Source organism: Brassica napus, chromosome A3 (genome assembly GCF_020379485.1).
Source record: "Brassica napus cultivar Da-Ae chromosome A3, Da-Ae, whole genome shotgun sequence".
Lineage (NCBI taxonomy): Eukaryota > Viridiplantae > Streptophyta > Magnoliopsida > Brassicales > Brassicaceae > Brassica > Brassica napus.
In genome coordinates, this window is record NC_063436.1 from 2,514,986 (window position 1) to 2,539,836 (window position 24,851).

Sequence of the window (24,851 nt, forward strand, 5' to 3'; positions counted from 1 at the left end):
ACTGCACCGGAAAGACAGTCATAGTTGGTAACGGTTCTCAAATTCCAATTACTTCCTTTGGCTCTACTTCTATTCCAGCAAATTCTCGTCCTTTATCTTTGAAAAATGTCCTTGTTGCTCCTAATATCATTAAAAATCTCATTTCAGTACGTCGGTTTACTAATGACAATTGGTGCTCTGTTGAATTTGACCCTTTTGGCTTTACAATAAAGGATCTCAGCACCAGGAGAATTCTTCTCCGCAGTGAGAGTGATGGCGACCTCTACTCTCTACCAAGTCATTTCAATAAACCGGCTACTGCTCTCATGACTGCAGCCCCATCTTCACTCTGGCACAAAAGGCTCGGACATGTCAATAAAGCTTCTCTTCACTCTTTGATTTCTTCAAATTCTATTTCTTGTAATAAACATGTATCTCACGAAATTTGTGAAGCCTGTCAGTTGGGTAAACACTTGAAACTTCCATTTTATGAATCAAAAACCACTGTTTCATCACCTTTTGAGATGATTCATTCAGACGTTTGGACATCACCCATTTCGAGTTTAAGTGGAATCCGTTACTATGTTCTTTTCTTAGACCACTACTCACATTTCTTATGGGTGTTTCCTTTGCGTAGAAAACCTGAAGTGTTCTCAAAATTCATACACTTCACTAACTATGTTCAAACGCAGTTCAAGTGTCAAATAAAATCACTACAATGTGATAATGGTGGGGAGTACAACAACACTCAGTTTCACAACTTCTTCTCTTCCAAAGGCATTGTTGTACGTTTTTCCTGTCCCCACACATCCCAACAAAATGGGAAATCGGAACGTATGATTCGTACCATCAACAATACGATCCGAACCCTTCTCTTTCAAGCTCGCCTTTCACCTACTTATTGGGTTGAAGCTCTTCACACCTCTGTCCATCTTCTCAACATCCTCCCGTCCACCTCCATACACAACAAAGTGCCATACACTATTCTTTTCCATAAAAAGCCTACTTATGATCATCTAAAAACCTTTGGCTGTTTGTGTTTTCCTAACATAAACTATGATCATCTTCATAAGCTTGCAGCTCGCTCTTCTCCTTGCTTATTTCTCGGATATCCAGCGAACCATAAGGGGTACCGTTGCTTAGACCTCAAGACAAGGAAAATCATTATTTCTCGTCATGTGGTCTTTGATGAAACAATCTTTCCAACGGCACAGCCTCTTGCCAACAAGAAAGAAGAGTATCATTTTCTTGACTCTCTCTCAGAAACTTCTCCTCTATTTAAATCCATTCTTGAGAGTCCTTTTCTTCAGCCTCCTCCTTTGATCACTTCCGCTCCCACTCAACAAAACATTCCTTCGGTGACCATTCCTCCTGCTCCATCTCAACCTCGTCACCATATGACAACAAGGAGCAGAGACGGCACTCGAAAACAAAAACAGGTCACTTCCTTGCTCTCTACTTCAATCTCTCCAATTCCTACAAGTCATTTAAAAGCACTTTTAGATCCAAACTGGAATCCTTCTATGACTGATGAGTACGATGCCTTAATTAAGAATGAGACGTTTAAGCTCGTACCTCGCCCCAACGATACTAATATTGTTCGTTCCATGTGGCTATATAAGCATAAAGTTGATGCAGATGGCAACCCAACTCGACACAAATCAAGATTGGTAGCTAACGGCAAGTCTCAGGAAGCAGGCCTCGACTATGACGAAACATTCAGTCCAGTTGTTAAACCAGTCACTATTCGATCGGTTCTACATTTGGCCTTGCAGCGCGATTGGGCTGTTCATCAGCTCGACGTAAAGAACGCTTTTCTTCATGGCAGGTTAGACAAACCAGTTTATATGCATCAACCACCGGGAATGATCGACAAGTCTCAACCTCATCACGTATGTAAACTCGAAAAAGCTCTTTACGGCTTGAAACAAGCACCTCGTGCCTGGAATGCTCGCTTCTCTGAGTTTGTGACAAAGCTTGGCTTCAACAAAAGCAACAGCGACCACTCTCTCTTCGTTTACAACAAAGGAAACGATCAAGCATTCATCCTCCTCTACGTCGATGATATTCTTCTCACGGCATCAACACCAGCGCTTAGACACACAGTCACAAATCTGCTCAAAGCTGAGTTTGAAATGTCAGACGACAGACCCCTCTCCTACTTTCTTGGAATCAAAATTGAGAAGAACTCCAAAGGTATGTTGCTGACTCAATCCGCGTATGCCAAAGATATTCTTGCTCGTATGTCGATGCAGAATTGCAATCCAGTAACAACACCGGTGGACCTCAAATCAAAGTTATCACAAGACGATGGTGATCCCATTCATAATCCCACTGAATACAGAAGCATTGCTGGTGCGTTGCAGTATCTTACACTTACTCGTCCAGACATACAATACGCGGTTCACCAGCTGTGTCTGTACATGCATGACCCAAGACTACCTCACCTGAATGCTCTTAAGCGCGTCCTGCGTTACCTCAAAGGCACTCTCGACCAAGGTCTTCAGTTATTCAAGTCCACGTCTACGCAACTGACTGCCTATACCGACGCAGATTGGGCTGGCTGTCCGGATACTCGCCGCTCTACCTCTGGATATTGTATCTTCTTGGGAGACAACCTCTTGTCATGGTCCTCCAAACGACAACCCACGGTATCTCGCTCTAGTGCTGAGGCTGAATACAAAGGCGTAGCAAATGTGGTTGCGGAGACTTGCTACATACGCAATCTCTTACTCGAGCTAGGTTGCCCCCTGACCACGGCTACACTTGTGTACTGCGATAACATCAGCGCGGTCTATCTCTCCAACAACCCTGTCAAACATCAAAGAACAAAGCATATAGAGATAGATATACACTTTGTGCGTGAAAAAGTGGCTATGGGACAAGTCCGAGTACTACATGTACCATCTTCTTCTCAATTTGCGGACATATTCACTAAGGGACTCCCGTCCTCACTGTTCAACGACTTCAAGCACAGTCTCTCCGTCCGGTCACCCAACGATTCGACTGAGGGGGGGGGGGTGATAGAATATGCTCAACAAGATTCTCCGAGATCCTTGGATCACATAAGTTTGTTATATTAGTTCTCCTGTAATAGTGGAACAGACGAACGACATTGTGTATATATTTGACGATGTATTGTACATTGATAATCAAGGAACATAAATCATTTTAGGAGCGAGAGATTTGTATGGACGGAGGAGGATTTTGGGTCTCCGTCAACACACCTTGCTGCCTTGCCACCATGGACCACTGGTTCGGTTTACACATAACCGAACCGAACAGATCTTTTCTTTATTGGAACAAAACTAGGCCTTTGGAAATATGGGCTTTATAAAGCCCAATAGAAACTATTTATTTTTTCGTTTCGTCGTCCGCCAAAATTTTATCTTTGGAGGGAAACTGAAAGGTTGCAACAGCTGGAAAAAGGACATAATTGTCCGAAAAAAAAAACAAAAACAAAATCCACAAGTGCGAAAATATCTCCTTCTTGTCTCCACACGCCTTCGTCTGGTGACAGCTTCTCATCACTCTCTCCAGTCCCTAATCTCCTGACAACAATTTACAGGTTCGTTAATCTCCTCGTTTCATCTCCAGATCATTGAATCTCGTCCTTGTCTTGTCTCGATCGTGTCTCGATTTGAAACCCTAATAACGTGTCGGATTGTGATTATCGTGGTTTCGTTTAGGGTTAAAATCAAATGGCTGGAAGAAGGAAGAGAGCGAAGAGTCCCGAGGAGCCAAAGGAGCGTCGATTGAGCTCACGTGTTCAGGAGCTGAGACAAAAGGAGCGTGACGAGAAGGAACAGTTAGCTCGCGAGAGGGTTAAGTTCCTCAGCGATCAAAGCTCTGAGCTTTGTGACGACGCCAAGGAAGATGATGTTAGCACCAATGAAGGAACCCTAATTACAATGCGGAATGGGAATGATAACAATTTGGATTTTTACGGTAGTGAAGAGGATCCTCACCTCAAAGTCAGGAGGAATCTGAGGTTCTTCAACACGCAGTATCTCCTCATGGTCCAGGTCTGTGCATTTTCCTCGCAATTGTTTCTGATGTGTTGTTGTTGTTGTTGTTGATGACTTGTGTTTGGTTCAATGTTGTCTATAGGGTAAGATGAGCAGACCTGACTTGAAGGGGGTCACTGAGGCAAGTATTGTTGTTACATTTTATTTATTTTCTTCTATTCTGTAACCTTCAATGTATGTTGTTTCCAGGTGATGAAAGCCAATGCAGTGTTGTACCCAAGAAAAATGATTGGTGACCTGCCAGGTTGGTTGGTGTTTATGCTTTTACTTTCTTGTTCAAAGGTTTGATGTGATACCCTGATCACAACTTGCTTGTTGCAGGTATTGATGTTGGACACCGTTTCTTCTCAAGAGCCGAAATGGTTGCTGTAGGCTTCCATAGCCACTGGCTAAATGGCATAGATTATATGGGAGCAGCCGAATACCAAAGAGTACCCTTTTTTTCTAATATTTTTTTTATCATATTTATAAGGTACATTGTAACCTCTCTTTTATTCATTGGTTTTGCTATTTTTCTTTCTCCTGCAGGACTATGCTGCTTACCAGTTTCCGCTTGCTGTTTCCATTGTTATGTCGGGGCAGTACGAGGATGACCTAGACAATGCAGATGTGGTGACTTACACTGGTCAGGGAGGGCATAACTTAACTGGTGATAAACGTCAGTTTAAGGATCAAGAGTTAGTTCGAGGGAATCTGGGCTTAAAGGTCTGTTTTCTCTTTAATGTTCTCATTATGAATGCAATCTACTTTTTCTTTATAATGTAAGATTTTATTTTTAACTCTCCTTACTTATGTATTACTTGCTTCCATTTCTCAGAATTGCTTTGAACATGGGGTGTCTGTCAGAGTGATTCGTGGTCACAATTGCAAAAGCAGCTATAGCAAACGAGTATACACTTATGATGGATTGTACACGGTACTTGTACATATATATCCCTTTTATTATTTGTTCTTGAGTTCCTTTTTATCTGTAATCTTATTTTAAAGGTGACTCTGGTCCTATTTTCTTACCTTCTTCGTATAGGTTGTAAAGTACTGGGCAGAGAAAGGCGTTTCAGGATTTACGGTGTACAAGTATCAGTTGAAACGAAAGGAGGGACAACCAGAACTAACTACTAATCAGGTATGTCTGTTCCCTTGTCTTATGATTTATGATAGCTGCAATCGTTTTATAAGTCATTCTGTATTCTAATTATTTAGTATGGATATCTGTTGTGGCATTGTGTTGATAAGTTACCTCAAGTCGTCATAGTTCCTGCATATTATGAACAACAATAAGCGTAGGTCATTCACAAACTACAAAACTTGTATTTGAATGATTTTGATTATAAGATTGCTTCTGTTTCATTGGCTATATTTATTATGTTCTGACTTATTACTGGGCCTAAAGAATGCACTTTACTCTACTTTTGTTTCTTGTCATCGCAGGTCAATTTTATGTACGGACGCATACCAAAGTCTACTTCCGAGATTCAGGGGTATCTGTTTAGCTTTTATCCATGTAGTATTATTACACATTTAATTTCATTTTATCATTAAATAATGCCGATGGTTTTTTGTGAAGCTTGGTGTGCGAGGACATCTCTAATGGGCTAGAATCTAAGCGCATTCCAGCCACCAATCGTGTGGATGAGACACCATTTTCATCATCAGGCAAGTTGAAGCAGATCTAGAAAGTAATAATTTTCATTATTATTTGATTGATTATATTTAACGAGCTGAGTTATCCTCTTTTCATGTCTCAGGGTTCACATATATCAATTCTCTGAAGATTGAGCCCAATGTCAAAATTCCAAAGAGCTCAGCTGGGTGTAACTGCCGAGGCGGCTGCACTGATTCAAAGAAATGTGCTTGTGCTAGGCTTAATGGTGGAAACTTTCCATATGTCGACCTTAATGATGGCAGGTGATATTCCTTGTGCTGTCATTGTTCATTAGTTTGTGTGACCTTTGCGTAATGTTCTGAACTAAAGTTTGCAATGAGAGAAGTAAAAACTGGTTGCTACTTCAGTCTTATACTTCCTTTCCATGAGCACTGGCCAGCAGGCTCTTGGTGTACTGTTGCGGTAAATGGTACAGTTGGAACATTGATTGGCTTTTTTTTCTTTTTCAGATTAATTGAGCCTCGAGACGTTGTATTTGAATGTGGTCCAAACTGTGGGTGTGGGCCTGAATGTGTCAACAGAACCTCTCAGAAGCGATTAAGATTTCATCTGGAGGTATGTTTGGTCAAAACAAGACCTTGATAACTAACTAAAGCTGGATTTTGTTTGAGTAGAAAGAACCAAAGTACATTTGTATTTCATTATATATAGTCTGTTATCTTCGGCGTTGTTTGGAAATAAAGCTTATTATGTCTAGAAGACAAATTACAATCTGAAGCCTGATTATCTCCCTTTGGTTTATTTTGCTGTGGCTTCATCAAATAGGTCTTTCGTTCCCCAAAGAAGGGCTGGGCAGTTAGATCATGGGACTTCATACCAGCTGGCTCACCAGTATGTGAGTACATAGGAGTCCTCCGTAGAACTGACGATGTGGATACTCTTACTGACAATGACTACATATTTGAGATTGACTGTCAACAGACAATGCAAGGTCTTGATGGAAGACAGGTAACATAGAGAAAATATTACTTTGCTTTGTGATCATTACTGAATCAATCATGTTTTAGTTTTGAGGAATATATTGTTTTATTCTTGCAAACAGAGAAGGCTAGGGGACGTAGCTGTACCAACGGATAACAAAGCCAGTGAAAGCAATGGAGATGAGAGTGTCCCCGAGTTCTGCATCGACGCTGGTTCAACAGGGAACTTTGCTAGGTTCATTAATCACAGCTGCGAACCAAACCTCTTTGTCCAGTGCGTCCTGAGCTCTCACCAGGATATCAAGCTTGCCCGTGTGGTTCTTTTCGCAGCTGACAACATTCCACCACTGCAGGTACTGATAAACTCATCCCCTGTGGTTACTAACTCGAACATATGCTCTTTATATTCAGAAACTTGAAGCATTCTCTTGTCTTCTATTGCAGGAGCTGACTTACGACTATGGATATACTCTTGATAGCGTTCATGGACCGGACGGGAAGGTGAAAAAGCTTACTTGCTACTGTGGAGCAGTTAATTGTAGAAAACGCCTCTACTAGCGAGGAGTAGAAGAATCTATATGGCTATTGGTAACATATTTTGTAGTATGAATCTCATTAAGACTACATATTTTTTGGGGAGTACATGGCAAAACTATCCCCCAAGCGGATCCCCTTGACAATGTTGTTTTAGGGACTTGGGCATATTCGTCTGCAATTAACTATTGCTGTTTTTTTGGGCATTATTGTCCCTTCCTTGAACTCTTTTATGTCAGTGGCATATAAACTTGTAAGGCCAACAGTATATAAACTTATATCTATTGCTGGTTTAGGAACTTGGTATTTGTCTATTTCTTTTGTTAACTAACTCCTTAAGTAGGTTTGACTCTGCTCCTCCCATTTAACTGCTTCTGCCTCATAGTCATCCAGATAACGGGCTAGATTGAGGCCCATGTTAACATAGTGGGCTTATTGGTAGGTTGGTGGGCCCTTTTAACATAAAGTTCCACGCGTCCGCGTGCTTGCTGCTTCAATATGGAATCATATGGCAGATGCAAGCTGCAGAAATAATGTTGTTTTCTGGGATGATTTTGTTTGATATGATGATGTGTATGTTGGACCGTAACCTAACCTCCATTCTAAGGTTTGTATATGGATAAGGGTCACTTATTATAAAGTAAGCAATGTGAATTATTAAAGAACAAGAGAAAAAGGGACAACACTTTAGAAAGAAAAAAAAACTAGCTTCGAGGGTTAAAAAGGGCAACTCTTTTCTTCTTCATCGTCACTCTAACTGGGGAGTTGACTGAGCACAGTTCGAGTTTGAGAGAATGGATCTTTCCAAGTTTCTCTGTTGGGTTGTTTTGCTACTGGGAATCTTCTCCTCAAGGGTGGAATCAAGATACATGGTCTACAATACTTCACATACCATGGTCCAAGGTAAACTTAATGTCCATGTGGTTCCTCATTCCCACGATGATGTTGGTTGGCTCAAGACCGTTGATCAGTACTATGTCGGCTCTAACAACTCTATCCAGGTCAACTCCTTTCTGGTTTTCTTATTACGGATCAGATTCTGTTGTACACTTACCTTGTTTTTGTTTTGTTTTGCTTGTAGGTTGCTTGTGTTCAGAATGTGCTGGATTCAATTGTTCCTGCGTTGCTGGCTGATAAGAATCGCAGATTCATTTATGTTGAACAGGTAAATTTAGTTTCTTTTTTTGTTTCCTAATTGAAGTTGTTAGCTTTTATGAAATGAAGATTTGGGCAGAACAATCACAAATTCACAATCTTTCAAGATGAATGATGGCTACTTTGTTGTGATGAATGCAGGCGTTTTTTCAGCGATGGTGGAATGAACAAAGTGAGGAGATCAAAAGCATTGTGAAGGGACTTATCCGCTCAGGCCAGCTAGAGCACATGTATGTGTCTCTTCACCTTGCTCTTGTCCCTTGTAACTTGGAAGTTAACATTGCCTCTTTTTGTAGAAACGGTGGTATGTGTATGCATGATGAAGCAGCGCCACACTACATAGACATGATTGATCAGACGACTCTCGGGCATCGTTTCATCATCAGAGAGTTCAATGTGACTCCAAGAATCGGTTGGCAGATTGATCCCTTTGGACATTCTGCAGTGCAGGCTTACTTGCTAGGCGCTGAAGTAAGAACTCCCTTCCTTTTAAGTTTTTATGTTTTGTGTATGGATCTTAGAGGTGTGAAGATGTTGTTTGTTTACTGATTTAACACCAGGTTGGATTCGACTCAGTCTTTTTTGGTCGGATAGATTACCAAGATAGGGAGAAGCGTAAAGGGGACAAGAGCCTTGAAGTTGTCTGGCGAGGGTCTAAGAGTCTCGGTTCTTCTTCACAGATTTTTGCTGGTGCTTTCCCTAAGAACTATGAACCTCCACCTGGTGGCTTCTACTATGAAATCACCGATGATTCCCCTGTTGTCCAAGTACTTTCCTCGCCCGTTGATTACTGTTTCCGTTGTATTTATTATGTTCTTGTGATAAGTGTGGCTCTTAATCCTTGAAGGATGATCCGGACCTGTTTGATTACAATGTTCAAGAGCGAGTGAATGCCTTTGTAGCTGCAGCTTTAGATCAGGTAGATTTGGAGAGTGTTCCTTTTTTTTATTGGTAGAATTCTTTTTACGTTTTTGTTACATGTTTCTTGGTATATCTGCAGGCCAACATTACTAGAACAAATCACATCATGTTCACCATGGGAACGGATTTTAGGTACCAGTATGCACACACCTGGTTTCGTCAAATGGACAAGCTTCTTCACTATGTTAACCTCGTAAGTCATCGAAATTATTATGTCCCTCCTTATGTCTCTAGATGTTTGTCTGTGTGGACTTATAGACTAGGGTCTAGGGCCGGTTCTAGGCAAAGCCGAGTGAAACATTGGCTTCAAGCCCTCAAATTTGTAAAAAAAAAATTATTGAAATCTTTTTATTAGACCACCTATAGCCCCAAAATCTCATGTCAGGCCGCTTATAAACTAGATGGATAGCAGCACCAAAAGAGATAATTCTAACTCGTGGATCGTTAATTATTTGCAGGATGGGCGTATCAATGCTCTTTACTCTACTCCTTCCATATACACAGATGCAAAACACGCGGCTAATGAGGCTTGGCCCTTGAAAACAGAGGACTATTTCCCGTGAGTTGGATCTTAAACTATCTAGCTCCTTGATCCAGCTTGTGAATCAATCTTTACTTTCAGTTACGCAGACCGTATAAATGCTTACTGGACGGGATATTTTACAAGTAGGCCAGCACTAAAGCGTTATGTCAGAGTGATGAGTGGCTACTACTTGGTACTTGTTCTTCCACGTTCCAAATAATACTTTTTGAAGTTGTAATATTTATTCATGTGTGTTACTTGGAGAGTTTAGGCGGCAAGGCAACTCGAGTTTTTCAAAGGGAGAAGTGAGAAGGGTCCTAATACAGATTCGCTAGCAGATGCCTTAGCGATTGCTCAGCATCATGACGCTGTTTCTGGTACATCGAAACAGCATGTGGCTAATGATTACGCCAAAAGACTAGCAATAGGCTATGTTGAGGTAGTGTGCCTAATTGCTCTGTGGATTGTGGTTCTCTAATGGCTTTGTTTGCTCTTTATGCATGTTAATAAGATCTGTTCACCTTGCAGGCTGAGAGTGTGGTTGCCACTTCTCTTGCTCATTTGACTAAACTAGATCCTGCAACGTTCCAACAGGTAAAAATAATCTCCTTGCTAATATGTTTTTCTCGGAAGAATGTTATCAGTATATTGTGAAGAAATCAGACGTCGTTAGCTCAACTGGAAAGGACCTTTGGCTGGTTCGATCACGAAACTAATATTACAAATAATATATTGTGAAGACTTACATTACATCTATTCTTCTTTCAGTGTTTGCTGCTGAACATAAGTTACTGCCCCGCAAGCGAAATCAACTTATCCGAGGGAAAAAGTTTGGTAAGCAGAAAATTATTGTTCCTATCAGTTTTCATCTCATCTATTATAGCTATCTGTGCCTCCTTCTTGAACTTGCACTTCTTCTTTTTCTTCTTTGCAGACCGTATTGGCTTATAATCCACTAGGATGGAAGCGAGTGGACATTGTCCGGCTTCCTGTGAGTCAGTCAAGTTCTTGTTCGTTAAAAATCACTTTATGTTTGAAACAACTATCTGACAGATCTTTGGTAGGTTGTGGACGGAGACATTGCGGTGCATGACTCTGAGGGACACGAAGTTGAGTCTCAGCTCGTTCCATTTACGGATGAATATGCGGCGTTAAGGAGCTATCACGTGGAGGCGTACTTAGGTCATGCCCCTACGCAGGTGCCAAAGTATTGGCTTGTGTTTTCGGTTTCTGTGCCTCCTCTTGGTTTCACTACTTACACTATCTCCACTGCTAAGAAAACAGGTACAATGGTGAAGACATATCTATTTGGTCTAATGTAACAAGCTTTTGAACTTGATCCATTATCACTTTTTGTTCCTAGGTGGATATTCTAGCAAATCACATGTCTCCAGATACCAAAACGGCGAACAATCAACTGTTGACGTTGGTCATGAGCATCTGAAGCTTAGTTTCTCCACTGATCAAGGGAAAGGAATCAATTATTATAACAGCAGAACCTCGGTATGTCATTATTTTTCAAACATTAACTTGCAATGATCCATAAATCTTTTTTCATTTGTAAAGATGACAGAACCACTAAAACAGACGTTTAGCTACTACTCTTCATACAATGGAACAAATGACAAAGAACCTCAGGTAAGTGGATATTTTTATTTTCTACACTTTCCTTTCCTGGCTAAAGTTCAGTACACTTACCCCATGTTTTCTCTGGCCTTCTTGTCTGGTTTGCAACTACTAGAACTCGGGTGCGTATGTTTTCCGTCCAAATGGCACATTCCCCATCACACCGGAAGGACAGGTTCATACTCACTTCTAAAAGATATTAATCTTTCAAACGAATCATAGAAAAGAGTTTCAATGTTAACAAACCGTCTCAATTTTCAGGTTCCTTTGACTGTTATACGTGGGCCACTGGTGGATGAAGTTCATCAACAAATAAATCCGTGGATCTCTCAGGTACCTATGCTCTCAGTGTGTTCTGTACTTCTCTTTCACACTAAAGTGTCTGCATATACAGACTCTTGCAGAAGTGCAGACTATAGATTCTTATACTGTCTAACTTTATCATTGTCTGTAGGTCACTAGAGTTTACAAGGGCAAGGAGCATGTGGAAGTTGAATTTATTGTAAGCCCTGATACATTTAACTATCACTTTACCACTTTTCATGTCTTATATTCCATTGTAAAAGGCTTTGGCATCATCTTGGGTGTGTAGGTTGGTAATATACCGATTAAAGATGGAGTTGGCAAAGAAGTCGTGACCCAGATCTCAAGTTCCCTGAAAAGCGACAAGACTTTCTACACAGACTCAAGTGGCCGTGACTATATCAAAAGGGTATGATCTCCATTTTCTCTTCTTTTGTGTAGTTGAATGAACTAAAACATTGTTTTGCAGATCCGTGATTATCGTTCAGACTGGAAGCTAGAAGTCAACCAACCTGTTGCAGGAAATTACTACCCGGTATGGAGATCACTGACACTGATCCAGTAGTTTTTACAATTCTCTGCAAATGATCAGTTGAGTATAAATTATATTTCCTTCTCAGATAAATCATGGAATATACCTGCAAGATAGTCAGAAGGAGTTCTCAGTGATGGTGGACAGAGCGATTGGAGGGTCGAGCATTGTGGACGGACAAGTTGAGCTTATGCTTCATAGGTATTGAACAATAGTCAACATCAAAAAAATTCATTAACGTTCTCTCCATGGGTCTAATCAGACTATATCACCTCAAATCACAGGAGACTGCTCCTAGATGACTCTAGAGGTGTAGCTGAGTCTCTGAACGAGACAACGTGTGTTAAAGACAAGTGTACTGGACTAACTGTAAGGACATACACTATAAAAAAATTATGCACTTTAAGAACACATTCTGTTTCTCCTGGTCTAAGTTGCAGGTTCTGAAAATTACTACAGATCCAAGGAAAATATTACTATAGAATCGATCCATCTGGAGAAGGTGCAAAATGGCGAAGAACTTTCGGACAAGAGATCTACTCCCCACTCCTCTTGGCCTTTGCTCATCAGGTGAAAACAAGAGTAAAAGGCCTAACCAGTGTGTTACTATATAGCTGTCTAAAGCATTTATAGAACGTATGTTTAAAATGTTTTAGGATGATGGAAAGCCGATGAGTTTTGGTGCAGCATCATTCTCGGGGATTGATTCATCCTACAGTTTACCAGACAATGTCGCACTTCTTACTCTTCAGGTGCCTCTTTTGTAGACTCAAAAGTGATAGATCTTTTGGATGAACTGAGTAGATAACGTTTTGTTCACAATTTTCAGGAACTGGATGATGGGAACGTGCTCCTGCGTCTAGCTCATCTTTATGAGGTATTAATAAATTAATATCAAGTTCTGTCTGTGGGTTTGGTAGTAGAATAAATCATCCGAGGTTTGTGGTATCAGGTGGGAGAGGACAAAGATCTTTCAGGAGTGGCAACAGTGGAACTGAAGAAGCTATTCCCCGGCAAAAAGGTAACAAGCATTTTTAAAAAGATGGTGTTGTTTTGAGGTGGAAAATAATTAAAAAAACGTGTGTTACAGATAGCGAAAGTGACTGAGATGAGCCTGTCAGCAAATCAAGAAAGAAGCGTGATGGAGAAGAAGAGGTTGGTGTGGAAAGTAGAAGGTGAAGGATCTAGTGAAGAAATGAAGAATGTGAAGAGAGGAAGAGAAATAGATCCAAGAAAGCTAGTGATGGAGCTTTACCCTATGGAGATTAGGACAGTGTTGATCCGCTTGGAGCGTCCACCTTCCCACTCTCACGTATACAGATTCGATGCTTGAGACACAAGCAAAGCCTAAATAAGTGAGTTTCAAGAATAAAGAGTCTCATGCCTCGTTCCTCTTGTATTTCTACTTTAGACGTTTAGTAACTTTAATAAAAGATGAGTTGAGTTCACATAACTTACCATTATGCTATCAACAAGGGATACATCAAATTTTTTATTCATAAGAAGAAAGTGTTCCTTGCAAAACAAGAAAGAAATAGAGAAGCTACTACGTTCTTCGCTTGGCGGTGGCGGTTGAAGAGGAGGAAGTGTTGCCTTCAAAGAGCTGGTCGATGAGATCCTCTATATCCTCAGGCTGGTACTTAACATACTTCTCTGTCTGACGACCAGGATCCAAGTACTGTCCAAACCTAGCCATGAAGGCCCTATAGGCAGGTATCATCACCGCGGTTATAGAAACCCTCAGCTCACTCTGCAGCTGCTCATCATTAACCACCCAAGTGGTCTGCGTCTTGTGTATCTCGTCGAACGTCGCATTAAAGCTCTTGAACCTCTCCTTCAAATTAGGCTTCACTATCTTGTTGTTGTGCATCAGCCCCTCGTGCCCCAAGAATCCCAGCAGCTTCCCCCACGTCTCTCTCTGGTAGTTCTTGTGATAAGTCCTCAGCTCCGACGACCTCTTCCTGCACCATGTGTCTCCCATCACCTCGTGAATCTCCGCCGATCCTTTGATCTTCTGCACTATGTATCTCCCGTTGTTCATCATGAAGATGCAGCTCAGTGGTATATCTTTGTACAGCTTCGACTTCGCCTCCATGTTCCCGTCCAACAGGTCCATGATCCTCATCAGCTGGTTCGCAAAGGCTCTCTCCGTAGACTCCTCCTCCTCCATCTTGGAGTGAGACTTGAACACTTGCTCCAACGTGCCTTTGTATTCGCACGAGTACTTGAGGTAGTTCATGGTGTACCTGGTGAGGGGGTGCACCGCGCCCCCTGGCACAGGGGTCTTGCTAGAATCTGATTTGATAGAGTTCTCGAGATCCGAGAATATGTTAATAGCTGTCTCTCCTAAGCGGGAGCGAGCGCTGGTCACCTCGCTCCTCAGCTCGCTGCGGAGCTCTTCAGTGAAGAGCTCCTCAATGGCTGGGAAGCCGTCTCTAAGAGTCTCGTAGATGTCAAGGATCTTGAAGAGCTTCTCGGTGGACCGTCTGGTCATGGCCACGGCCTCGGCGAAGCCCAAGAACTGGATGGCTAGCCCGTGCGTGACGATGTTGAACAAGCTCCCCTCGTCCCCTGGGAAGATCTTCTCCGCGAGTTTGAGCTCCCCAGGGAAGAAGAGGGAAGAGCAGTCTTTAACAGTCTTGTTCCAAATAGGTATCTCTGTCTCCAGCTCTCCCCAGCTCATCTTCTGAACCTCGTCTATGCTCACTTTCTCAAACTCACACTCTTGTTTCAACGTACGCATCAAGATGTTCCTTCTCCCGACCAAGTAAGCCTCTTTGCACTCGCATCCGTACCCTGCTCCTTTCATCCTCTCCACTATCTTCCTCAGCAAGACAACCATCTCTTCAGAGTAGCCAGGGTATTCAATCTTCTCATCGCCGCCTTCAGGAACGTTGTTTACATTGTCCTGATCTTGCGAGTCGTTGTGGTGATCTTGTTGATCCTCCGTGACCACCGCAGGCTCCTTGATCACAGACTCTTCTAAAAGGACACGGAACTCATCTTCCAAAAAGGCCATCGCACGCTGCTGGATCGATCCAGCGTGGTTGATCAACGACTCGTGATGGTCCAAACAAGATTTGGTGTTGAGCAACAGCTCCATAAGCTTTGAGACACGATCAACAGCTTCGAGAAGGGAAGATACCTCCTCTGGATCTTGATACCACGTCGTTTTAGGGTCGACGGTGTCGTGTTTGGAGAGTTTATCCTCGAAGAGATCCAAGAACTTGCCAACGAACTGCGGGATCTGAAAATAATTACCTTCCTCTCCTTTCTCCTCCTCGGTGACGTCTTTGTGCTCCTCTTTGTGAAGGGAGAGGCTCGCGAGAAGCTGGTCGAGCTCTTCGGATAAGGACTCGATGGTTTGAGGAATCTCTGGTGGTGCTTCTTCTTGTCCTAATGGTGAGTTAACCTTGTCGGCATTGTCTCCTGGATCGACGTGATCTGTCTCAGCATTACTACCATCGACATTCTCTTTTTTATCAACATCGACATCATCTGAAACGGTGTCTCCTTTCTCCTCTTCCTTAGATTTGTCATTATTATGATCATCATCATGATGAAGATCAGGGTCCTTGTCGTTCTTCTCCATAGCTTATTAGTATTATTATTTACGTAAAGCTTAAAAATTGTTAAGAAAAGAGAGACTCATGTGTTGTGTTTTCGTTTAGACATTAGGCTTTGTGGTTTGTGTGGTTAGAGAGGCGATGAAGATGGTCGCAATGGATGAATCGAAGAAGTAGGGGAGCCTTGACTTTTTCTTTCATCTCAACACCAATACCGTGTGTTCTATTTTTAACCGGCAAATATAAAGAAAAATACCTCGTAATTATTTAACTTTTGTTTAAAATTGTACATAGATTAGCCGATATATTAAAGATTTAAATGGAAGGTATATATGAACAATGATTTGATACAAAAAAAAAGCGGATAACGTGGGATATGGTGCGCACGCATGTTCCTCACACAACTCTATTTATATACGTGCATGCATAAACCATTTTCATTTCTTTATAAAAAAAAAAGAAATATCAGTCAAATAAGAGGATAGCTTGTGGAGGAGAAAGAAAAGGCTCATTAAAAACCCAAATAATAATTAGGCCTAGTAAACTTCGATGTTAAATGGTCCTTAATCAAGTCTTCCCTGACTTGCTTGCTTCAATAAACTAAACCAGTAGGGGGAACAAGTAGGCGGTGTTGTGTCTCATATTTTCCACACGTACAAATAAATGCGATTAAGCACACTTTTACAAAAGAGAGAAATTAACTTTTTTTTTTCTTTCAAAAAAATAAAGAAAGAAATTAACATTTAGATCAGGCTAGAGTACTGTATGTTGTAAATTATTAATTGAATAGCCGGACGTGGGGTGGCTCACAACTGTCAAAAGAGATTTAACTTTTACTGTGTTAGATTTAATGGTATGGTTGAAGATCAGTTGGAATGTAAAACTGAAGGGAATAAATGATCAAGTTGTAACGAGTGAAAGAAACCTTTTGCATATGGAGTAAACACCAAACTTGTACGTTTCTCTCGTCCTTCCATCTCTTCTTTTTTTTCTAATTTTCTGAATATGTATATACATTTTCTTGTAACTTTATAAGTCAATAAACATCCCTCAAATGCACCTTCCTTTTCTCTTACTCATGTAATCATCTTCCTTCTTATTATGAACTAACGAAATGTTCAGACAAAGAAGCCATTTCTACCTTTTTGTCTTTTTTTTTTAACACTCAAACCATTTATATTACAAAACTATATAATATATATATATGTGTAGTGTGTACCCATGGGGAATCTATACATATATATATAGAACCCTCTCCTACTGTCATTTAGCTCACAAACAAAAGGCTACACGAATCTTCTTTCTCTCTCCCTCCCTCCCTCCCTTGTTTCCTCTTTTTAGATGGAATGATGGATACATGCTTGTAAAGAATTTTAAAATTTTAAATAATATTTGAAGAAACAGTTTATAAGAATAAGAAGAAGAGACAAGATATGGAGGTGGACAAGAGTATAATGGTCAATGGAGGCATGAAGTTACCAGTTGGATACAGATTTCACCCAACAGAGCAGGAGCTCATCCTTCATTACTTGCTCCCAAAGGCCTTTGCTTCTCCTTTGCCTTCCTCCATCATCCCTGTCTTTGACGTTTTCTTCTCTCATCCTCTCACTTTCCCAGGTCTCTATCTATCTTTATTCCTTCTGTTTTAGCATATGTCTCCTGTTATTCTTTAACTGTTCAAATGGGTTGATAGAAGGGTTGTAACTTTACAGCAGATTATGTTTTTTTTTTTTTTAATATTATAGTGTTTGGGTTTTTCTTTTTTTCAGGGGATCAAGAGGAGAGGCAGAGGTACTTCTTTTGCAAGAAGAGACAAGAAGTCTCAAGTAATGACCATAGAATCAAGATTTCATCTGGTAACGGTTATTGGAAACCTATCAGGAAAGAAAGAGACATCACTGCTTGTGGTAGAACAGTTGGGATTAGAAGAACACTTGTTTTCCGTGGAACAAACAATTCTTCTTCTAGTTCCAACAAAACCAGATGGTGCATGACAGAATATTGCCTTGCTGGGTTTTCATCAACTAAGGTAATGCTAGACCATAATAAGAAATAAGACTCTGAACTTTTAGACTAATAAGGTTTGATTTTGTATTGTAAAACAGATGTTTGGAGAATGGGCGGTGTACAAAGTGTATAAGAGGAAAGAACCAAAAGGAAGAAGACAGAGGAAACCAAGAGTGAGAGATGCTGAAGAAGAAGAATTTACTATTGGGTCCAATCATGAATTTGGTCCTCCACCGCCATCTCCTCCTACCTCAGCTGATGAGTCAGGGAGCATTATTTAAACGTTGCTCCTTAGCCCTAACCTACTCCACTTACGTTTCTGTCACGTCTTGATTCATTTCTTAGAGAAACAAGTAAAAGGAGGCTAGAGAGGGGTCAATTTTTATCAGAAAGTGTTGTGTGAGTGGAGATTTGTTGAACAAACCAAGTATATGTCAAACTTGTTAACTTTTATTTGAAGTTGTTTTAACAATATCAGAGTTAAAAGTGACATAGCCGTGTAAGAGGAAGTAAAGTTGAATTGAAAGAAAAAGATGTATTCTTGGATGAGAACTTGATTCCCTTTCTTTTCATATAGAATAAGAATATATATAGACTTGTTTTATAATATCAATATCAATATGTATGGAAAATTGATTTACTCATATAAGATGGAGATGCATTTTGTATTTAGTTATAAGTTATAACAAGTTGATGCACATACATATATCTTACGTGTTAAAGTAAAATAAAAATATAGATTGGAGACTTCCAAATAAAGATGTGTTAGATAGCACAGAGGGACAAAAGAAAGAGTTGAAACTGAAATTAAAAATAAATGGGATAACCGAAGAAGCCATCGCATGTGGTGTTGAGAAGCTAAGTTCTTGGTGTCGACCATTTTTAAATAACCAAAAATATTTTTTTATATATTTATTGTGATTGACACAATTTTTATAATGTTTAAGGACCAATTTCTTGGACATGATTGTTTTAATTAGTAATCTGTGTGTGAGTTGTATACTTGTATACCGTAAAAACAATGCGAGTATTATATAAGAGCTTTATACTTGATTGAATGAATTTCATGATTCGTTAGAGAAAATATGTACCCAAAACTTCTCAACTATCTATATATATAACAATGAAAGAAAACTTTTTCTTACAAAAAAAAAAAACAATGAAAGAAAACTAAACATGTATCATGTATTCATGTGTGCCAACAAAAAAGGCTCGATTGATGAGAAAAGACAAAATATTGAACTTGGTTTATACAAGAACAGAGTAAGGACATAACATGGGTGTATGTATTATAAATTTATAACTAGATTTTGACCCGCGCAGGCGCGCGGGTGTATATTTTGAAAAATATGTTGATATTTGTTTTTCATGTAATTATTAGGATTTGGAAAAATGAATCCGAGGAACATAACCGATACCGATCCAAAGATATAGTACCAAACCCAAACATAAATTGATTAAATATTCTAATTATTCAAAATTTTGTTATTTAGAGAACCGAATCTGATCCGAACCGAAGTATTTGGGTATCCGAATTTATCTAAAAATAGATTTATATACTTATATATATTAATTATTTTTAGATTTAACGTATATAAAACATCAAAAATGATACTTTTAAATTGGTTTAAATACTTGAAAATATATATAGATAGTCAAAAGTAAATATCTGAAATAGTTAAAGTATACTCAAATCACCAAAAATACTTAAAATAATTATTGATTTCGTATCCAAAATTTTAAATCAAGCCAATTGATATGTTAAGCTTAAGTATTATGACATATGTTATTCAAATTTATACGTAATATATTATTTTATTTATACATTTTGAGAAATTTAAAATATATAATGATTTAAGACTTTAAAAATAATTTAAATTAGTTATCCAAACCCAAACCAAACCGCAAAGATCCAAATCGAACTCAAACCAAAATTTAGAAATATTCTAATAAGACTGAAATCTTTGACCCCGAAAACCCAAAATACAAACCGATCAGAACTAAACCCGTATGGGTATCCAAAAGCCCATCCCTAGTCATTATTATATATCGTATTTTATCATCATATAATTAATCATATTTTATATGTACCATCATATAAGTAATCATATAATTAATAGTATTTTATACATACCATCATATAAATAATTACATATATTATATTTTTAAAACTTAATATGAAATATGAAAACCATAATTTGAGTTGGTATTTCAAATTGGGCTTTGTATTATATTTTTCTTATATATATTGACAATATTTTTTTATAATGGTTATTGAAAAATAGTTTAGTAAAAATCCATTTTTGAATATATGTATATTTTTGAATCAATTTTTGATATAAATCAAATTTGAATTATTATTTTGATTTGAAATATGTATATAAAGTTTAAATTTTGTTTTATGGTTAGTTTAGAAAAAAAAATTTTAGGGAATTAGATTGACCCATTTTGGTATATTTTAAAATTGGCCTAGATAACTTTCAATTTTTTAAAAAAATATAAGCCCATTACTTTTTTTTTTAATACTACTATCCTTGTTTTCAAACAAAAATATTTTTTTTAAAAGACTGCAATCCATGTTTTCAAACACTCCAAATTTTTAAAAGTCCTATTCAAATCTCCAAACACTCCAATTTTGTACTTGAGTTTTAATAAGATAGATGATTAATTGAAAATACAACAAATCTTGAATCAGTTTTATAATATACATTCTAACAATTGTAAATAATTATTAGAAAATGGTGTAGAAGGTCAACGACAAGTTACATGTGCATTGTGCACCATCTTCCAATGTACAATCCACAAAAAGACAACATCGATTAAGGCAATCTAGGTTTCTCCTCTTTCCCACACAAATACACATATTACCATAAACATGTCCTCTAATGCTTTTAATCGAAGCAATCCTTGGTTTTCAAATGTAATCAAAGAAAAAAAAATGTAATAAAGTTACCTTGCCTGCACTAAATAAAAGAAATAAGCAATGAAATGATGAGGAGGTACTAAGTGAATGTGAACAAGTCTGTGTATTGTGTGTGAGAAGAGGTAACTAGGTGCCAATGAGCTTTTAGAATATGCTTGACAGAGAAAGCAATTTTACTTTTTCAGCACACAAAAGGTAAATTAGATGTGGGATTGCTTCATTTTCAAGCAAACGTTTATTACTTTGACCAAGACTTAACTACACCCTAATTATAGATATCCAAAGATCATTTAGACAGATGATACTGTGAGAATTAATTAAGTAATAAGTTTTCTTAGTTAAAAAGAAAGTACATAGCTGGAGTGATATATCTCCGAATAACTTGGTTGCATAAAAACATACCATGTTGATCTTATTATCTATATGTAATCTATTAAAGGAAATAGCATTCATTTTGGTGTTTTTGCAACCAAAACAAGTTTATATATGCATTTAGATAAAGTAATAGATGGTCCCTGTTATTAAGTACAATCACCCTAAAACACCTAAGTTCCTTAATTTGAAAAGAAAAGAAAAATAAGTAGTACTATCGTTGAAACTTGTAAAGAAAACTTTGGCCCTCTAACAGAGTGGTTTGGAATTTGGATGAAGCTATGGACTGTAAACATAAAAGCTTTGTTGTTGTTTTTCTTAATTAAGAGCTACTTGAAGTCAATAAGCCTTGTGTTGTGTGTATTCCTTGTGTATATGGGCCTTAGAAGAGAGCTATAATGATGTTGGGCTAAGAGTGCATGGAGATAGAGATTTTTTGTAAATCCAATAAGTAAGTGAGCAGAAAGAATAAGAAAAGGAAAAATGCAATGATGTGAGAAGAGGGGAGAGAGAGAGTGATAGACTGATTACTGATAGGTAAGTAGTGAGAGAATGGAAAGAATAAATAGGGTTAGAGAAACATAGAAACCTTCCATGTTTGGCAATTCCATCTTGGAACTTGGTCCTCTTTCTTTGATTCTTGTCTTCTTTAGCATCACAACAACAAGGTACTATCATATCATATCAATCAAACAAACACTCTCACCAATAAAGAGTATTGTTAAGGATTTCAAACTTTTAATGACTTCAGTCAAGTGTGAGGGTGTGTATTCACTCGTGTTGTATGTGTACTGTGTACCGTGCACACAACTGTCTAGTCAGAACGTGTCGTTACCAGATTATCTCTCGTTGCAGGATGTTACAGTCCAAACACAAAAAGCAACCAATCTCTATTTTTCTTTATACTTTGTATTCTGTTTTTTTTTTTGAACTACTATACTTTGTATTCCAAAAGCAAATAAAAGAGAGAAAGTATTCATTTTCAGTTGTCCACGTAAGTTAAAGGTGGTGAAAAGGAGAGAGAGCATCTTAGTGAGAGAAAGTAGATCTATTCGGTTCCGGCGTACGGCCGGCGCGTGAGCGACCGTGCCGTCGCCGGAACTGTGGTCCGTCCGTTTAAAAGTTATCTTAGTGCCTCTCTTCGTATCCCTCCCCCACTATCGCCTTGTCTGAGCTGTGGATCAGACCTATTCTATGGTGCATGGCGGGTTCTTGTCTGGAGTGAAGACGCGGTCGTGGGGAAGGGTTTCTGCGGTGGAGAGGAAGTATTTTTAGATCAAGGTTCGAATCCGGGTAGGGGAGGCTTTTACAGCTCCGTCGTCGTCGGTTTTTCTCCGGGAGGTGGAGGCTCCTGTAGCTCCGCCGTCGTCGGTTTCAGTTTCCGGGAGGGGGAGGCTTACCTAGCTCCGTCGTCGCCGTCTTGTTACCGGAGGGTGGAGGCTACTATAGCTCTACACTGCCGGCGTGGTACCCGTAGGAAGTTTGGGTGTTAGCGGTGAAAGTTTGGTTGGGTTGTTGTTCTTGTCGGCGGAAAGGTGAGGTTGTGGTTTCGGGTTTTAATCCCGAGAGAAGAGTGGGTGGTTCTGATGAGAGCGCGGTTTGTCCGATGACGCTTTCGGTGGAGGACCATCGGAGAAGAAGGTAGATCGAGGCGGGTTATGAGATCCGGCGAAACGAAGGTACGGTGAGATGGATCTGGAGGCGTTTCGAGGCGGAGACGGTCAGGTCGAGGCGGTGTGCGACGCGTGTCGATCCGAAGGCGCAGATGCTTCCACGTGTACAGCAGCCAGCTTCCTTGATGCGTTTGTCCTGCCGACGTCGTTCGGTCTTGTTTAGTTTGGGCCGCGGGCCCGTTAAAGTGATAGATTGTAGCCGTTTGGCTTTTGGGCTTTTAGGTTTTTTTGTGTATTTGGGCCTTAGGCCATGTATGTTGGGCTTGGCCCGTTTTATTAATAAAAATTAAATCCTTGGCGGAAAAAAAAAAGAGAGAAGTCCTGATCCCATCAACAACAACTTCAAGTCACTTTTCCACACGGTTCTCTTATTTATCTTAGCGACGCAAATTTCGATATAGATCCTCTTTAATTACGATCTCATCAATCACTGTATTAGACTCTACGTTCATTACTATTTTCACAAGATAATTAAACGAGATTAACAACACGCACTCACCATTAACATTATTATTTATCAACAAAATAAAACATTATTAAACTAAACGAATTTTCTGTACCATCTCATCTAAAATTCTCAATCCTACCCCTTCATTATGAAACTTGGAGAGGAAGTACAAGTTTAAGTTTCACTCGAGATATTTTTTTGTGTATATATTGAAAACGAGTGTATACATACACATATATACATGCATACATGGATGGAGCAAAAAGGATTTACTTGGGATCTGTGAAATTAGTTAAAGAGAGAGAGAGGAAGCCGAGGGCATAACGGTAATTTAAAAAGCAGATATTATTCTCTGCAACAAACGACGCAAACAAACAAATATAGAGAGACAGCTTAAACCCTTCCATAAAACCTCTCTCACACACACACACAGTCTCTCTCTCTCTCTCTCTCTGTGTTGAAAATGGCAGAGCCACCACCGTCGTCTTTCCACCATCACTTCATGTGTCCTCCTCCTCCACCAAAACATCATCGATCATCAAACAAGAAACACTACTCCTTCCCCGGATCTCACCACCCTCCCTCCATCCACCGCCTCTTCCCGTGCCAGTACTGTCCACGCAAGTTCTACACCTCTCAAGCTCTCGGCGGTCACCAGAACGCTCACAAACGCGAACGCGCCGCTGCTCGCCGCAACCTCGGCGTCGATCATCATCCTCCTCCTCCGTCATCAATCCTCCACGACGAAGCTGCTTTCGTCTGTCCTAACTTCTACCCTAACCAACCTCCTCAAGGATCCGTCACAGCAACCGGATGGTCCGGATCAACCTGGATCGTACCGGATAATCAACAGACGACGATGATGGTGGGTGGTGGTGGTGGTGGTTACGTCGATCCGTATCCGTACCCGTTTGGTTACTACATTGAAGACGAGCCACAGCTCGATCTTTCTCTCCATCTCTGAAAGTAATCTTTGCTTTTAATTTCTGTTTCGTCTGTTTTTGTCTTTGTTCAGCTCTCTTCTAAGTACTACTTTTGGAGCTGTATAACGTTTCTATCTCTCTATCGTTTTAGTGTTCATCTTCTTACTTAAAAGGACAAACTAGCTGCCTGCTACTTTTTGGATAATGATCGTTTCGGTTTTAGTTTTAGTTTTATAATCATGCATCGGTCTCTACTTAAATGTAGAACTGATACTTTTTTTTTAATCGTTGATGGATCGGTAATGCATTTGTAATCAAACATTAATTTAAGTTTAAGATGGACGAACACATCATCCATCGGAGGTTTCTATCTCCGTCTTCTGATCTGCTGAATAATCCTTAACCGCCTCCACAAACGTTGGTACGTGCGGAATCCAACATCTCATCATTACACCCCACGTGACTCACTCGCACGTGACGCTCATGCTATATAAATATTTCCAAATTGAAACAAGTAAACTGCGTGCCGTTTTTAAGAGCCTCAAACAACACCCACTTTTTCACTCAAACGTATTAAAAAACGTTTTCTTTACCAAACATCATTTTCTTAGACCTTCCAAGTTCTTATTATTAGCAAAAATAATTCGTCACTCAGATTCATATTACATACTATACTCAAAACTCAAAAGTGAAACAAGTATCAGACGTTTGTTTGACACGAAAGAAACTAGTACTGTAAAAGGAGTAACTCTATT

General features: G+C 39.5%; 5 protein-coding genes across 5 annotated transcripts; 4 read left to right on the top strand and 1 right to left on the bottom strand.

Annotated features, from left to right (window-relative positions):
- The first annotated feature begins 3,359 nt into the window (after positions 1-3,359).
- LOC106431229 (histone-lysine N-methyltransferase, H3 lysine-9 specific SUVH4) lies at positions 3,360-7,430 on the top strand. Its single transcript, XM_013872043.3, has 15 exons — positions 3,360-3,547; positions 3,669-4,004; positions 4,090-4,128; positions 4,197-4,251; positions 4,329-4,438; positions 4,536-4,712; positions 4,825-4,923; positions 5,032-5,130; positions 5,436-5,485; positions 5,572-5,660; positions 5,753-5,912; positions 6,120-6,225; positions 6,436-6,618; positions 6,713-6,943; positions 7,035-7,430. Exons 2-15 carry the CDS (start codon positions 3,681-3,683, stop codon positions 7,146-7,148), a joined length of 1,836 nt encoding a protein of 611 aa, XP_013727497.2. The 5' UTR covers positions 3,360-3,547; positions 3,669-3,680; the 3' UTR covers positions 7,149-7,430.
- A 320-nt stretch (positions 7,431-7,750) lies between these two features.
- Positions 7,751-13,637, top strand: LOC106431236 (probable alpha-mannosidase At5g13980). Its single transcript, XM_048770053.1, has 28 exons — positions 7,751-8,125; positions 8,206-8,289; positions 8,421-8,509; positions 8,576-8,750; positions 8,840-9,046; positions 9,127-9,198; positions 9,280-9,393; positions 9,659-9,759; positions 9,823-9,916; positions 9,995-10,162; positions 10,252-10,317; positions 10,492-10,557; positions 10,658-10,714; positions 10,788-11,007; positions 11,087-11,226; positions 11,290-11,361; positions 11,465-11,524; positions 11,611-11,682; positions 11,804-11,851; positions 11,942-12,061; positions 12,122-12,187; positions 12,273-12,385; positions 12,469-12,553; positions 12,644-12,754; positions 12,841-12,936; positions 13,014-13,061; positions 13,137-13,205; positions 13,275-13,637. Exons 1-28 carry the CDS (start codon positions 7,919-7,921, stop codon positions 13,515-13,517), a joined length of 3,063 nt encoding a protein of 1,020 aa, XP_048626010.1. The 5' UTR covers positions 7,751-7,918; the 3' UTR covers positions 13,518-13,637.
- A 76-nt stretch (positions 13,638-13,713) lies between these two features.
- LOC125593435 (exocyst complex component EXO70B1-like) lies at positions 13,714-16,703 on the bottom strand. Its single transcript, XM_048770057.1, has one exon. The coding sequence runs from the start codon at positions 15,774-15,776 to the stop codon at positions 13,731-13,733; it is 2,046 nt and encodes a 681-aa protein (XP_048626014.1). The 5' UTR covers positions 15,777-16,703; the 3' UTR covers positions 13,714-13,730.
- Positions 16,704-16,988: 285 nt separating this feature from the next.
- Positions 16,989-18,370, top strand: LOC125593451 (NAC domain-containing protein 41-like). The gene is made up of 3 exons (XM_048770101.1): positions 16,989-17,367; positions 17,520-17,779; positions 17,856-18,370. The coding sequence occupies exons 1-3, from the start codon at positions 17,184-17,186 to the stop codon at positions 18,036-18,038; spliced, it is 627 nt and encodes a 208-aa protein (XP_048626058.1). The 5' UTR covers positions 16,989-17,183; the 3' UTR covers positions 18,039-18,370.
- A 4,783-nt stretch (positions 18,371-23,153) lies between these two features.
- On the top strand, positions 23,154-24,464 carry LOC111216036 (zinc finger protein KNUCKLES-like). The gene has a single exon (XM_022720316.2). It carries the CDS (start codon positions 23,637-23,639, stop codon positions 24,135-24,137), a length of 501 nt encoding a protein of 166 aa, XP_022576037.2. The 5' UTR covers positions 23,154-23,636; the 3' UTR covers positions 24,138-24,464.
- Positions 24,465-24,851: the final 387 nt, after the last annotated feature.